The sequence below is a fragment of the Camelus ferus genome, chromosome 14 (genome assembly GCF_009834535.1).
Source record: "Camelus ferus isolate YT-003-E chromosome 14, BCGSAC_Cfer_1.0, whole genome shotgun sequence".
NCBI lineage: Eukaryota > Metazoa > Chordata > Mammalia > Artiodactyla > Camelidae > Camelus > Camelus ferus.
In genome coordinates, this window is record NC_045709.1 from 24,094,708 (window position 1) to 24,112,175 (window position 17,468).

The following is a 17,468-nucleotide window of genomic DNA, read 5'->3' on the forward strand; positions in this document are numbered from 1 at the left end:
TGACTGACACATGCGAGGCATTAAAACACATTAGCCATTAGTTATTAAACAGGAAGAACTTACAGAATATTACTTTAAGCAGGGAGCACATAATCAACATAAAAGTGTAACAAAGTCTTGACCAACCAGAACTTTGGACAAACATAATACAGATCTGATAAAGTTGACAAACGATTATATTCAAAACAGCTCTTCCATATACATGTTTAATTCCATAACCTCTAAATATACAACATTACATCAGAGAAATGAGAGTGCAACACAGAAATGATGATGTTAAGCCAGCACAGAGTGACCAAGGCCACCCTTTTCCTCTACCACCGCCAGCAGCCTCAGCAGACACCACTTCACCAGCCCACACTCAGACCCGGGGCCACACCCAGGGCACGGTCCCCCTCGGTTCTGATTCGCAGTGGCCTCTTTCAGGACTGGCGTGAGGTCTCCAGCTCACTGTGCTGGTTACTGTGCTACACACCCCTCCCTACACTACCAATACCACATTTTTTCATTTTGAAACTTTCCAGGCCACCACTGCTAATTTCTACTACTTGGATCTCTTGTAATTCTTTTCCTTTCTAGTTTTTTTAAATTTCGAACTTCCAAACAAAAAAAGCAATCCTCCCATGTGAAAAGTAATTGTTTATTTCTTCCACAGGAAGCAGAAATACATCCAGAGTGAGAGGAAGCGTCTTTAACTACCAAAACCTTGAAGAAGGCAATTTCCTAGTTCTGACCCAGTCCATCAACCTAATGGCTTCAAGGGCTACAGACAGTGCAATTCAAGTTTTACCTTATTCCACAAACTTTACACACAGAATAAACAGTGCATTCTGGAACCCTGTCATCCTGCGGTCATCAAGGTAACCAGCTAGTTTATAAGAGGTAAAACTACTAATGGACAGGATGAAAGCAAATCACTGAAACAACTGGCAAGTCCATCTTATAAAGGACCTTTGACCAAAAATTGTATTTGCACACGTTAAGAGGAAGAGCTTTCACAACACAGATACTGGCTCATTAGGATTTTCCATTTTGTAGGGCTTCTCATTTGACTATATATTAAAGGAACCTAATTAAACCTAAGGGCATCTATTAGGAAAAACTACGGCTTTTTTTTTTAATTCATTTTTAGGTCCTGTGTAAATCATATAAATAATACAATGTATTACATACAATACAGAGTAATGTATAAATAATACAACGGCTCCTTTCATCAATACTTCAGCTCTTATATTTCCCCTACCTTCAAATTTTCACCTCCTCCTCCAACACCAAAATACTTCCGGGAATGGAAGGGATCTGATCATTCTGTCTACACACTCTATTTTATACAAGGGACGTTAGGGGAGAGTAGGTTAACTTGCCCAAGTCACAACTAGTCCGAGAGCCAGTATAAATAGCCAAGATTTTACAATTCCCTACTAGAGATAGAAACAGCACACAAACACAAGAGCTAATCCATAAATTTAAGAGCAACATGTGTCTCTGTCTAGTTTCCCTGGGTAAGACTTCACATGAACAGAAACACAACTCTTGTAACGAATGTGCTTTGACCCAGCAATTCCTCCAGAATTAAATACCCCGAGACACATGCTTAAGAATATTCTTAGGAGTTATTTAAGTAAAACTGGACATAAACTAAGTAGAGAATTAACAAAATCAAACATATACTCTTGATATGGTTAAAAGTTCAAGATCTACTGTTAGATATTTAAAGGAGCAGGAAGAGGGGTGAGTTTGCAAAACTATACCTTTATTATGACCTCAGGTGAGAATTAAATGCACCATTCTCAACAGTAAGATTGAATGCTATTTTCTTTTTAATTCTCTTATGTTTTTAACATGTTTATAATTGCAAGAAAGACAAAACAGCTATTTTGAAAGCTAATTTGGGTACTTTCATGTCTTTTATGTGAGCCAGCAGGTTACAATGAAAGACACTTTAATACACAGCTGAGAGTAATATAAATTGGTAAGAACTTCCTGAAAGGCAGTATAACAACATATTTCCACAACTTAAAAATGCTCATACAAATTCACACATACACGTATAATGACCTATCAACAAATATATACAAACACATACAAGGGGAAGGGGCCCTGGAAGGAATTTTCCAAACTGAGTAATTAGAAATATTTCCTTCAAAATTACTATAAACCAAAAACATGTTAAACCAAAAATCTTTGGAGAGGTGGGGGTAGTGATATCCTTCGGCCTACTAACTTCACTTCTAGGAAAATACTCTAAAGAAATAAATTTGAAAAAAAAATGTTTATCATAGACCGACAAAAGTAAAATATGGGAAACAATGTAAAAGCCAAATAAGGCAACGGTACATTCATACCCACTGTGCAGTGATGAAAACTTTTGTGTATAAATAATTTTAATGGTTTGAGAAAAATACAGTGTAATATTAAACGGGGAAGAAAAGGAAGCAAAATTATAAAGAACACATTTCAACCAAGTTAAGAACACAAAGGATCAAAAATCAACTACACTTCAATAAAAAATAAAATAAAATAAAAAGAAATACAAAGGGAAAAGGCTGAAAGACAACCACTCGAAGCATTAACAGTGGTAATCTACCGTTACTAAGACCACAAGGGATTTTTTCCCTCCTTTTATGAGTATGGATTTTCCAAACATTCTTTAACAATTAGACATTTACTCTCATAGCCAAAAGAATCGTAAGAAAGAAAGCGACTAGCACTTCACAGAACATTCCACACACCTGGTTCCAGTCGTGCCCTCCCGCCCCCTACACGCCCTAGACTGACCAAGTTGCTGGGCCTGAAGGACGAGGAGGACAGAGAGGGCACAGGAGAGGGTGGGGGAATAGACACGTGGCTGCGAGAAAGCCAGAGCTGGGGGGTGTACCTACTTACTTATTTAGTAGCGGGACTGGGGACAGAACCCAGGACCTCGTGCCTGCTAAGCAAATGCTCTACCCCTGAGCTCTAATCTCCCCCAACAGAGTTCCTATAACTTCCCTATTATGTTTTCAAAGAGCAAACGTACCAGCAGAAAAAATGTTCAGTCAAGAAATTTACCAATCTTCAAATATAAAAAAAAATAAAGTGCTAATAAATAAAAATTAAAGTCAGATACACAGTCAAAATTAAACAATACTATTATCAATAGACTAGCATAAGGTAAGTACATGACAAAGATGCCAAATTGTTTGATTTTAGTGTGGTGAACATAAAGAGCATTTAAAAAATTCCTTTAGACATTAATTTCTTTCATTAATATTCTAATCATCTACAGAGAAATACTATATACATAGTTTTACATCTCTTACTAGTTAAAATTTCACCCTTCAAAGTCAGTAGCATTAACATATCTTACGGGAATAAATTAACCAACGTAGCACCAATTACCCCAATAGGAAAAAGAATCAGCCAGCTTAAACTCCTCTACATGGAGCAGAAGGTCTCTCACTGCTTACCAGGGTTATGATGAGTTGCAGACTCTCCGTTCTGAAATACGTCTCCTGCCACATTCACTCTACCAGGATTAAAAGGTCCTACTGCAGTCTTGGTCTGTGAAGTTAAAGATGGGGTGTATGTTTGTATATTAACACCAAAATTACTTGACTGCAGTCCGTTAGAGACATCTCCCAAGCTGGCATTCTGCAGTGACGTTACATGTGTAATCATTAAGTTCATGTCTCGCCCATCAGTACTGTCTAATTGGCCGTCATTCACAGCGCTTACACCTGTCTCTAAGGTGGTAACATTAGCAATCTGAATTTCAGAGTCTGGTTCTGTGGTGATACCACTACTACCCATTCCTGCATTTACCTTACTTCTTGAAAAACTGGAAGTGGAGAAATCCACATCATTGGTTCTGTTTTTAGTCTCAGAAGGTCTCCGTTCAATAAAATTGGAGTTTTTCTCTTGCCCTTGGTTTGTTTCCACGTCCTCTTCATCATCAATGACAATTGTCTCGCTTACACTTCCCTTCTGAGAAGCCAATTCTTTTGAGGAAGGCAGAACTTTGGAATCATTTCCTTGCAGCTCTTCATTTTTTGATGATGTAAATGTCACGGTTCTCTGATCAGCAGGTGCAGGAGGCGGGGGAGGTTGTACAGGTTCGATAAAAACAACATCATCATCGTCTTCCACGGATGAGTTCTGGAATTTACTGGATCTAGGAACTAAAGGATTAGGCGGACCGCTAAATGAGTTTCCTGCATTCGTGAGACTGGTTGCCATGGCCGTGCTGCCTAATAAAACAGGAGTCTGATCAGTCAAGTCTAATCCTCCCACTGAACCTGCGTCCATGCCAAAGAACCTGTCAAGGAGAAAGGAGAAAGGTTGCAAATGTCAGTATATGGCTTTTATGTTATTCTAATTTGAAGAATTTTTTAAAGGTACTTTTTCTTTCTATTTTACTCCAAATGAGAATGATTCTTTATCTACCATCCAGCAAAATTTTGATATCTATTCTGTGATCTCTTATTCACTGATCATTTCATACAGGTTTCATGTGAACTTCTTGCAGTATAAAAAGAAAGGTAATTATCCAATTTTCAGTAATAACATGCAGTACATTCCCACTCCACCACCTCCCTTCCACCAGTTTATCCTGTAAACTTTAACACTGAAAACACATATAAACCATTCCACACACATGAAGAAAAAACTGCCAAGATCTAATAAAAATCTCTTCTCTACACATTTATCCCATTCATCCACTGCATGAAATAAAATGACATAGTCTAATCTCTAATTTCTGATTGTTTTTCCCATCTACTTACTGTTCTCATATTCCCTGGCTCCCAGGTGGCTCTATGACTAAATCCTTCTGAGCACCTGAAGTCTACCTGGACCAATTCCTATCTGCCAGGTACTCTGCTGTGTCCTTTACTTCCACACACCAGGGTGAATTAATAGCCCCTATGAGATCCAACCTATTCCCCGGAACCTGTGAGCGTGACCTTACATGGGAAAAGGGTCCTTGCAGAGATGAGTATGGTTAAGGATCTAAAAATGAGATCACTCGGGTGGGCCCTGCATGCACTTGTAAGTGCCCTCCTCAGAAGCACAGGGAGGGTTACAGACATGTGAGCACAGAGGCGCCTGGCAGCGTCGGACTGTTGGCAGCACCAGACCTTGGAAGACGCAGGACGAATTCTCCCCTAGAGCCTCCAGAGCAAGCTTGGCCCTGCCAACCCTGGGGTGGAGCCCAGGGCCCCTGACTTCTTGTGACCTCTAGAACTGGGAGAGAAAAAATTCCTGGTGTTTTAAACCAAGTTCATGGTAATTTGTCACAACAGTCATAGGAAAATATCCACTCCTTGGTTACATCTTCAGAACAACCCTGAGAGTTATAGTGTTTGTCCCAATTTAATGATTATGAAATTGAGGCTTAGAGACGCTAATCAACCAAGTCACACAGCCAGGATTCACTCCCAGGTCTTCATAATTTGACAGTCCAAACTTCACGACTCTACCCCACTTGACTAGTATGTTCTGCGCACCTACCATATATGCTAGGCAGCACTGAAGCCAAAGAGGCAGCAGGGAGTTAACAGTAAAAAGGTAGAAAAGAAAGAAAAGAAGTTACTGAGCAGGTGGAGAGGATGAGGTCACGGGAACCGGTGGAAGGTATTCCTGAACATCCATCACCCAAACTCAGAGGCTAAACAGGGAACAAAACAACTAGAGTGGGGAACGAAGGGTGAGCACAAACTGCAGGTGAGCTTGCAGATGGACAGACGTGAATCTGGAGTGGTTTATACACTGCATCCTCACAGAAGGTGAGGAGACGATGGTGGTTATTAAAGGCTGGTTGGAGGGCCCCAATCCCAACTCTTAAGTCCTTTGTAATCCTCTTTCTTAATAAGGCCACTTAGCCCAGTTAAAAAAAAAAAAAAAGACCTGTTTAAGAACACTTACTTGATACATACTGTCATTTGCTTACATTGCTACAAGAGCCTCTGGAAAGCTGAGGAAGACACTAATAAAAATAATTATCACTTTGGCAGATGGGTGACGGGGGTGGAAAACTGTTCACTGTATATGCTGTTGCATTTTCTTAATTTCTGAACATGATTTCCTCATTTATTTTTAAAGCTAAATTAAACTTTTAAAAGACAGTAATAACAAAGTGAAGAGTTAACTACTCTGGTGTCAGAGAAGACCTCTTTGAGCAGGTGGCATTTACACCGAGATCTGAAGTGTGGGGAAACTGGAGTAAGGGCAATGCCTGCAAAGGCCTAAAGGAAGTGAGGATGGAAATTCAAGTAACAGAAGAAAGGCCAGTGTGGCTGGAACAAGGCAGATGGGAAGTGCAGTGTGAGGGGAGATACATACTCTCACTCGTGTTTTGAATTGATCACTCTGGCCACTATGTGGGAAATTATACGCGGGCAAGACTGGAAGCCAAGAAACTAACCAGAAGGCCACTGATCCACCAGCGAGATGGTGGTAGCTGAAACGGGTCGTCATGGGAGATAGAAAAGTGAACGGATTAGGGTTTCTCTTTAAAGTGACTTGCTGATAGGAGAAGATCTACAAGGGGGAAGTAGGGCTCAGGGGTGGAGTGGGTGCTCAGCATCCAGGAGGCACAGGGTTCAGTCCCCAGCACCTCTGTTAAATAAAAAAGCAAAATTAAAAACAACTTGATGGGGGGAGGGGAGGTAAAGATCTACAAGATAAACTGTTGACTGAAAAAAAGTTACAGAACAGAGTATTACTACAATGCCATACATTACCCCAAACTCATATATACACAATTATGTTTTGACTAAAGTACATGTATTTTTATGTCAATTCATGGGGAAAAGCCCTCTAGAAGGCTCACACATACCAGGAGTCTACCAGCAGGAGCAGGGGTGCAGGGAGCAGGTGGCCAACAAGCTGGACCTCAGACACAGCACTAACCCGGGAAGAGTTCCAGAGAACCAGTAACAGAGATGACAGTGCACCAGTTAGAAGGGAGGGGCTCTCAGTCCCCAGACACAAGGGACGCAGCATAAGGACTTTTCACAGACACTAAATGGGGATATACCAGCTTCTTTATGAAACACTGTATAGGTCGTGAGCAATCTGTCTTCCTGTTGAAAATCTAGAGCCTACAGCAGCACCTTGGTACAGAATACAAACTCAACTGTCACAAATATCTGCAGAAAGGATAGAAGGCAAAAAGCAGTATGTCCACTTTAACTACAGTTATTTTTATGTGACATCATTATTTAATTGGCAAGGTATACAATCTAACCCCTTATTTTATATCCTCGGACCATTAAGCACCCTAGTTATACCAAGTTCTAGTGTCCAAAGGGCACCATATCTCCTTCAGCGTAGCAACAGAAATGAAATGTTTTCAATAACGTACACAATATTCCATAGGAAAAGTTTTATTTTCACTTAAATGTAACAATAAATCTTTTGAGTTAAATAAATATTAACATTTTCTGTAATAAAATGGCACCTCAGCACGAGGAATACAGCCAATATTTTATAATAACTATAGAGTATAACCTTTAAAAATTGTGAATCACTACATTGTACAATTGGAACTTACACAATATTGTAAATCAACTATACTTCAGTTAAGAAAATACAGTAGCTCAGACATTAATTAAAAGCACCCAAGGTTCCAAAACCACATCAGTTTTCAAACGCTATATGCAAAGCTCAGCTCCAAAACCCTCTTCACTCCTCTTAAACCAAAGCTGTGTCTGTCAGGATGGAGAACATGCCAATATTGGGAAACAGCAAAAGATATATTTGTATCTGCTTCAAAGAAAATGAGTCATTCCATTTAAGACCTTAAAGAATGACTATCTGCCTTACCCAAAAGAACTACAAATTACCATTACATACTCTAAGACATTTTAAATATATTTTCAAAAATTAAAATATAAACACCATTACCCTAAAACAACTCCTCAATAAGGAAGATCTCTTTATGGTAAAATAAAAACTTATGCTGTGGGAAACATTCATGTAAGGCCTTCATTTAATTTTAAGTAAACATGAAAAAAAATTTTTGAAGTTGAAATAAGCTGAGTATCACTGATCAATATGTTTATAACTAATTCAATTACATTCTCCTTTAAAATACAGGTATAGTCATCCAGTAATAGTTAACATTTATTTAATGCTTACAGTGAGTCAGATATTCATGATAGTTAAACATTAAAGCAACCCCTGGAAGTAAAATAATTATCTCCCTGATACAGATTAAAAACAAACAAACAAACAGTCCTCAAAAGTAAGCTGCCCAAGACTGTAGCCACAGAGTGGTAGAGGTCAGGGTTTGAATATTTAAACTCCTGTAACATGTGATTAAGTATCAGGTAAAATAATGTAGCACAGCTCCTACTAACAACAACAAAAAAAGCCACAGCCACTCAACAAAACAGTAACCAAACTGATACTCAAAATACACATGTATCAAAAGGAAGAAATACCACGCCCAAAGTGCCAGGCTAAAGTAAGAGTTAAAACACCAATGGAGTTGAACTTGCAGTTAACATTTACTTGCCACCAGGCAGGAAGTATCCTCCTCAGCCTAACAATTTTCAGAGGAAGGTGGCATAGATCTACCGAAGTCATGAAATGTGTGGCTCTCTGGACCCTCTCCTAGTCTGGCACACCTGAACAGAAAACTGCGCTTCCTGGGACCAAATGCTAGGACTGGGTCCACAGTGCCCTCTGGTGGCTGCTGGGCCCATTCGTTCTCACAGGTAACGGTTCAGGGACCACTCTCCTTACTACACAGTTCTCTGCAGAAATCCACTTCTCAAAACAGAATGGTTGCTCAACTGTAACAGTAATTTTCAAGTCCTAGACTATAAATAAATCTGGTCACTTGTATATGTCACTGAGACTATATTTCAACCACCAAGCACTTATCTAGTCCTCTAAAGAAAAGACAATCTGATTAAAGTTGATCACTTCAACATTATCCAAATAAAATCTATCCCTTTTAGACATTTTCTACATTAAGTCAATCCTAATTAGCTATTTAACACCAAGCAAATAACTCCACTTCTCTAAGTGTCAATTTTCCGTAGAATAAATGGTATAAAAATAGTTCCAAGGGTTTTTCTTAGAATTTAGAGAACTGGATTTGAGAATCAATTAACACACTGTTAACTCCGAACAGTTACCAGGCAATTTTTGCCTGTTCCCCACGATTTCGGTAAGTTCCTAATTCATTTTTAAGCTTCCTTGTGATGCTCCATCATTGTTATGGTCCAATGTTTGTGTGCTACCCCTCTCCCGCCCTCCAAACTCGTATGATGAAATCCTGACCTCCAGGGAGACGGTATAAGGAGGCAGAGCCTTTAAAAGGTGATGATTCATGAAGGTGGAGCCCCACTGAACAGGCTCGGGATGCTCCCTCCCCTTCACCACATGAAGACCTGGCAGAAGACGGCGGTCTGTCTACGAACCAGGCAGCCCTCACCAGACGCCACATCTGCTGGAGCCTTGATCTTGGACTTCCCAGCCTCCAGAATTGTGAGAAATGAATGTCTGTTGTCTATGGTACTTGTGGACTAAGACAATCATTATAAATTACAAATATTTTGTTTTATTTGGTCTTTATTTTGATTCAGGGAGAATCAATTAACACAATACCTGATGTTCTCATGAAAAAAAAGGTGGTAGTTAAAAAAAACAATGTTGATATTCATAGCAAGAAAGTATCAGTAGTTGCTGAGAAAAGCTTATGAACCTTCAAAGAAAATCACAAAGAAAGCATTTCAAACTGACTCAAGAAAAACATAATTTTCTCACTGGTAAGACCAAGAGCTTATCAATAAGGGGCACAAGGAGAGCTGAGGCAAATTCTTCCCCACAGCAAGCGCGTTATTCAATGTATTTTCATGGCACTGGTAATAGTTCTGAGGCAACGTGACAAATTTAAAATTTTAAGAATAAAAATTCTTAATAGGAATAGATGGACTTATAAATATATATACACCATATATATCACTTCTCGGCCTTTTGGCTAAGATCAAGTGTATATACACCGTATATACAGTTACACAGCACAGTTTGGGAAGTACCACCCAATGCAATGACATGAAAAATAAATAAGGAGATACAAGAATTTGAAATAAGGAAAATTATCATTATATGCAAATTGTATTCATCTTTACCGCAAAGACTCAAAAAATTACCTGAAAAACTACTATAGGCAGACCTCAGAGATACTGTGGGTTTGGTTCCAGACCACCACAATAAAGCAGATATTGCAGTCAAGTGCATAAAATAATTATCGATATATGTTAATGAGCACACATGTATAAAGGTGTTACCTGAGCCACACCTAATATAGAGGACAGAGATGTCCAACACTAGAGCATTCACTTATGTTCAAATTAAGTTGGCATTATCTGTAATAAGTTGCTGCAATTTTAAGATGATGAGTTAATCTTCAAAATAACCATTATAAAAATAACTTTATATAGGAGAAGAAAGAAGGGAATCAAAATGGTACACTAGGAAAAAACACAAAAGAAGGCAGTCATGGAAGAAATGGGGGGAAAATTGTAAGCTATACAGAAAACAAACCACAAAATGGTAGGCGTAGATCCTTCCTTATTAATAATTACCTTAAGTGAAAATAGACTAAATTATTAAAAGACAGATTAGCAGGTTGGATTAAAAAAAACATGATCCATCTACCTGCTGCCTCACAGAGACTCACCTTAGATAGAGACACAAAGAGACTGAAAGTAGGATAGAAAAGACACTCCATGCACAAAATAACCAAAAGATAACAGGAGTAGATGTGCTATATTGGACAAAATAAACTGTAAGTCAAAAAAGCTTACAGGAAACAAAGGAGGACACTATATATTGATAAAAGATTCATTCCAGCAAGATTATAACAATTGTAATCATATCCACAACTAACAACATAGCCCCAAATGCATGACACAAAAATTGGAAGAATTAAAGGGAGAAACAGAGTTCCATGATAATAGCTGGAGACGTCAATATGCTCCTTTCAATGATGGAAAGAACAACCACAGAGCCAAACTCGAACAACACTAGATCAACTAGACCTACCACACACATACACAGCATTCAACCCAGCAACAGCAGAGTACACATTCTTCTAAAGTGCACACGGAACATTCTCCAGAATAGGCCCTAGGACAGCCACAAAACAAGTCTTAATCAGAATGATACAGTGCCTTTTCTAATCACAAAGGAATGGAACTAGAAATAAATATCAAGCAAAAAACGGAATATCACGAATAGGTAGAAATTAATACTTCAACAACCAATGGGTCAAACAAGAAACCACAAGGGAAATGAAGAAATACTTTGAAACAAAGGAAAACACAAACAAAGCACATCAAAACTTACGGAACACAGTGAAAGCTGGGCTTGGTAAGAAACAATGCTATTAACATGCCTACATTAAAAATATCTCAAATAAACACCTTAAGAAACTAGAAAAAGAGCAAAGCTAGCAGAAAGAATGAACAAAAATTAGCGCAAAGATAAACAGAGAACAGAAAATCAGAGTAAAAAACAAAATAGGTGGTTACTTGAAAAAATTAACATCTTTAGCTAGACTGACAAGGAAAAAAAATCTCAAATTATTAAAGTCAGAAATGAAAATAAGACATCATTACTGATTTTACAGAAATAAATGAATTGTAAGAGAATACTATGAGCAATTATATGCCTACAAGATAACCAAGATAAAATGGACGAATTACTGACACAAACTACCAAAACCGAAAAAAAGAAATACGGGGGAGGGGAGGGTATAGCTCAGCGGTAGTGTGTGCTCAGCATACACGAGGTCCTGGTTTCAATCCCCAGTACCTCCACTAAAATAAATAAAATAAATAAATCTAATTACCTCCACCCTCAAAAAAAAACAAACCCTAAAAATAAATTTTAAAGAAGGAAAAACATTAAATCTGAATAGAATTATAACTGCAAAGAGACTGAATCAATAATCAAAAATCTCCCAGCAAAAACACCAGGACCAGACAGGTTCACAGGTGAATTCTACCAAACATTAAAAGTAAAATTAACACTGATCCTTCTCAAATTTGTCCCCAAAAAATTGAAAAGGAAGGAACATTTCCTAAGTCAATCTATGAGGCCAACATTACCCTGATACCAAATCCACACAAAGTCATTACAAGAAAACTACAGGCCAATATTCCTTAGGAATATAGATGTAAAAATCCTGAACAAAATAGTAGCAAATCAAATTCAAGAGCATATAAAAAGGATTAAATATCATTACCAAGTGGGATTTATCCCAGAATACAAGGGTAGTTCAACTAAGAAAATCAAAGTAATATGCCACATGAACACAATGAAGGAAAAAGAAAACCTGATCACCTCAATTGAGGCCAAAAAAAAAAAAGTTGACAAAATACAGCACTCTTTCATGATAAAAACAATAAACTAAAAAGAGAAGGAAACTTTTGCAATATGATAAAGGCTATACACAGAAAAGCCCACAGCTACAACCACACTCAGTGGTGAAAGGTAAGACACTTCTTCTCTGAGGCTGAGAACAACACCCAGACCCCCACTTTCACTTTAGTCCAACACAGAGAACCAGACAAGAAAAAGAATAAAAGGCATCCAAAGAGGAAAAGGAATAAGCAAATTTATCTCTGTAGATGACATGATCTTATACATAGAAAACACATAAGCAGAGTTGCAGAACACAAAATTAATATGCAAAACTCAGATGCATTTCTATACGGGCATATCACATTTCACTGTGCTTCTCAGATGCTGAGGGTTTTAGAAATTGAAGGTTGGGCAACCCTGTGTCAAGCAAGTTTTTGGTGCTATTTTCTAACTGCATTTGCTCACTTAATGTCTCTATGTCACACTTTGGTACTTTTTGCCAGATTTCAATTTTCTCATTATTATTACATTTGTTAATGGTGATTTGTGATCAGTGATCTTTGATGTTACTACTGTAATTATTTTTTGTTTTGTATATTTTAATTAAGATACGATGCTACTGCACACAGTATAGTGTAAACATAACTTTTATACGCACTGGGAAATCAAAAAAATCTAGTGACTCACTGTATTACCCTATTCACTTTACTGCAGTGACTGGACCCAAACCCCCAGTATCACTGAGATGTGCGTGTACACTCATTAATAATCAACAATCAAAAAAGGGGAAAATGTTTCCATTTACAGTAATATCAAAAAGAAAAAATACACAGAAAGAAATTCAACCAAAGATGTTGAAAGACTTGTACAATGAAAACCGCAAAACATTGCTGAAAGAAATTAAAGACACAAGTGTAGAGTTATCCTACGTCCATGGACTGGGAGATTACCATTGTTAAGATGATAATACTTCCCCTAATGCAATCTACAGATCCCATGCAATACCTATCAAAACCCAATTTTTTTTTTTTTGCAGAAAGAAAAACTCATCGTAAAATCCATATGGAATCTTGAGACAAAAGTTCACAAGACAAATGACTCTTAAATATATGAAATATTTAAGAGAAATCCATGTTTAAACTCTAAAGGGCCAACAATTTTCTCTTAACACAATGACAAAAATCAAAAGGTTTAACTGTGCAGTCTCATATTGTAAATCTAAACTGGTACAACTTCTACGGAAGGCAACTCAAAAAATCCTTGACCAAGCAATTCCACTTCTAGGCATTCTTCCTACAGCTCTATTATCTCATGTTTTTAAGAACAAAATGTAGAATATTCATTGTAAAGTTAAAAGACTGAAACATCCTTAATGTCTCTCAAAAGACAACTGATAAAATGAATGATGATATAGACGTAAGTAAAACACTAGGCAGTCCTGGAAACAATGAAGCAGCTCCAAATGCACCTGCATACTAATATGAACCACCTCTTGTATAAGTACGTACAAACAAATTAAGTACAGACAAGGTACATAACAGTGGGTAAACACACGCACTGTGCACGCACACACATGCACAGAATAGCTCTAAACATCCAGGAAAGCGACAGCAGCGGTTTGCTTCCAGCCAAGAGAGCTGTGTGGACAGGTCAGGGGAAGAAGAGTCTTTCTTCATTTACCCTTTTTTACATTTTAAATTTGATACTACATAAAAAAAAATTGATACTACATGTATCTACTCTGGGATTTGGTTAGGATTTCATTGAATTTAGAAGATTAATTTGGAGACAAAAAAATTAATTTTTTTACACTATTGAAGTCTTCCTATCCAGATACACGTAAATCCATTCTGGTTTTCTTATATATCGTATGGTATAAAATTTCCTTCATAAAAGTCTTGCGTATTTGTCATAGTTATTCCTACTTCTTGTAATAGTGAAATAGATCTTTCCCACTACATTATAAAAAGGTTACACAGCAAAGAAACACCATAAGATATAAAAATATGCAAAATGAAAAGAAAAATATTATACATGCCATAAATATTTATAAAACAGATATGGTAAAGAATTGATAGCCATATTTTAGAAAGAACATAAACTGACAAAACTTCACCTATTTGGTAATACCTAGTGTTGGCAAGAATGTGGAGAAACTCGTGGGGATGCAGTCAGTACAGTGGTCCAGTGGAAGGCTATCTGGCACTACCTATTGCAGTATATAATGTACATATACTGACTCAGTAATTCCTATTCTCCAAAATCTCCCCCAGAGAACACACACATGAACTCCAAGAGACTACTACACATATATTTCATGCAGCACTATATGTAACAAAAAATTTCCAAACGGACTAAATGTCATCAGTAGAATATCTAAACTGTTAAATCCATGTCATGGGGTATCACACACAGTTTAAAGAGACAGATCTTTACATACCAATTCAGAGAGATACCTAAGACATCAGTAAGTGACAAAAGCAAGCTGCACAAAGACAGTATACATGTTTTTAAAATGCTTGTACAAATGTACTTTATTATTCTTACAGGTCAGTACGTGCACAGAAAGGACTGAAAGTAATACACACTCAACTGGTGACAGTACTAATCACCCTGCGGAAGTGAGGAAGGGAACCAGGAGGCCAATGACGGATGAACATAAGACAGATTATGACCTCATGCTGCTTACAGTCTAGCCACAAAATCCTTCTTTAACCAGCTTTTATCAGATAGCCAACACATAAACCAATGCTCTGTGGCTTTAGAAGCTGATAGGGATCATTTAATTAAGACACTAAAAATCCATTCAAAGACTCTGACAGTCTAAACAAAAGTCCCCTTGAACTAATAAACAAATGAGTAAATCAATTAATTCATTCGGGTTATCTCTAGGGCAAAGAATTTCTAGGGGTGAAGAATTATGTATTCTTTCCCATAGGACCAAAATTTAACTGCAAGGTACTTTCAAGTCATTTTAACTTTCTTTGGTGATCTCACCCACTGTCACAATTTACAGTAATACCTCAGTGCCCTAGATGTCTTAATTCATCTCAATCCAGATGTTCCAAAGCCCCAAACTGCCTTTGTCCTACATCGAGTTACTGAACTTGATTTTTCCCTTTGCACCTGCACCTCGCCCAGTCTTTGCCATTTGGGGCATTTGTGTGTCTGGCTACTACATACACCAATCGAAATCGGGAAGTCTTAATTTCTTCTCCTTACCTCTCTGACAGCCATGCCATCCCCAGTTCATATCCTACTTCCAGAATAGATCTTGAAACTGTCCACTTTGATCCATCTTGTCTGATACCCCTCTAGCCCTAGAAATTTCACCATCATTTCTCTTGGATTACGGACGTCACCTGCTATATTCCCCAGACTATCTAAAGATGTTTTTAAAAATTAAATCAGACTACACCAATGGCTCCTTCCATGGCTTTCCAGTGTACTTCCCCTCAACCTGTAAGACTCTTGCCTCCTTTGACCCCTGCCTACACGGGCAGGCTCAATTTCAGCACCACTCTTCCCTACCTTGCTCATTAAGCTTCTGCTCAACTAAGCCCTTAATTTGTGAAATGGCCCAAGATCCTCCTTGTTTCGGGACCCTTTGTACACTCTTCCCCTGCCTAAAAAGTTCTCCTCCAAACTTCCAGTCAGTTTACATATCGCTCCCCAAGACCTTTCTGTCAGACACCTCCCTCACCCGCCCCTGGTCTAAACTGCGTCTCCCTTGTTACACTCTCACAGCACCATCCTTATCTCCCCTACGGTGCTTATCCAGTTTGGAATTATGTTGACTTGAAATCTCTATCCCCCACCAGACAGACTGCCCTGTGGGGCAAAGATCTATGTTCTTGTTACCTGTGACTATATCTTCTGAACTTAACATAGTGCCTGGCCAATAAAATTTACTGAATGAATACTTTTCTCTAATAAAGGGAAAAACCAATTAACTTTTCTAGGTTTTGGGGTGGGTTTTCTGCTGCTATGCCTCCCACCAATTCCCCCAATTGAATCCTAGCTCTACCCCTCCCTCCATTCCTGTATGCCAAAGCATAATCACTCCACCCTGGAGCCTCAGTTTCCCCATTATAAGACAGGAAATTAGAGTAATTTCCTCAAAAGATGAAACGAGAAAGATAAAAATAACCTACATTAGTAACATGGCCTGATCTTAGTCCCTAAAAAAAGGTTACTTTATCTGTCATTTGTCAACCGTTTACCAAAGAAGCTAAATAAACCCACATTTTCTTCTCCAAACATAGTTCAAAAACTAAGGCACCACAAGAAACTTCAACCACATATGTTAATTAGGAAACAAACATTCATTTATTCTTATGACACTTGGAATTCCAAATCTATGACCTAGTGTAATGATGGTTTTTTATAACAAATTTTAAACATTAAATAGAGTACACCTCATCTAACCTAAAGAAACAACAACACTTGGATCAATAAGCAAATAAGACCACAGATCAAAAAGGGCAGACTTCAGGTAAATAATTTACTTCTCCAAGACAGATTATTAGTAAAGAAAAATTACTTGCCTCTATTTCATAAGACTGGAAACTCATGACAATTTTTACCAGCATTTTTTTCCCAGAGATATGTTTTTCAGGTTTTTACTGATTGATCTGAAAAATCAAAGGAATACAGAAAGAACATGGAATACACCAAGGAAAACCTGCACTTTCCTCTAATAGACAAATGTCAGAAAGCAAGCAAATAATTCTATCATTTACAATTCAATGTAGTTTTTATTTTTAAAATTATCTAGTAAGTATTTAAAGCTCTGAGGCAAAGGCACACAGTAAGCCCTACTTCATTTATAAAAATTCAATCCTTTCATGACTTGAGTTCTACTTCTTCATCTCTGAATTTCAACACAATAACAACTATCATAAAAGGTGTACTTGGTACCATACTCATCACAACTACCTTGAAGTGTACCATATAATAGATATCTTAAATATATTAACACTCCATTTTTGCAGACGAGTTAAAGATGCTGTGTAACAGGCAGCTTTCCCAAGGCTGAGAGCAAAACCAGAGTTTGCACCTGAAGTCCACGTGCCTTTCACTAGAGTACACTAACCCTCTATTCA

At 37.8% G+C, this 17,468-nt stretch overlaps 1 protein-coding gene across 5 annotated transcripts in view; it reads right to left on the reverse strand.

The window, feature by feature from the left end:
* The window catches only part of ZMYM2 (zinc finger MYM-type containing 2), a 76,871-nt gene that overhangs the window by 50,940 nt on the left and 8,463 nt on the right, over nucleotides 1–17,468 (reverse strand). For 4 of the 5 annotated variants that reach the window (XM_032496515.1, XM_032496514.1, XM_032496513.1 and 1 more), the window contains exon 3: nucleotides 3,450–4,297. In XM_032496515.1, coding sequence (XP_032352406.1) covers nucleotides 3,450–4,297 — 848 coding nt within the window. The remainder of the gene's footprint in view (nucleotides 1–3,449; nucleotides 4,298–17,468) is intronic. The other variant, XM_032496516.1, reaches the window with a different exon arrangement.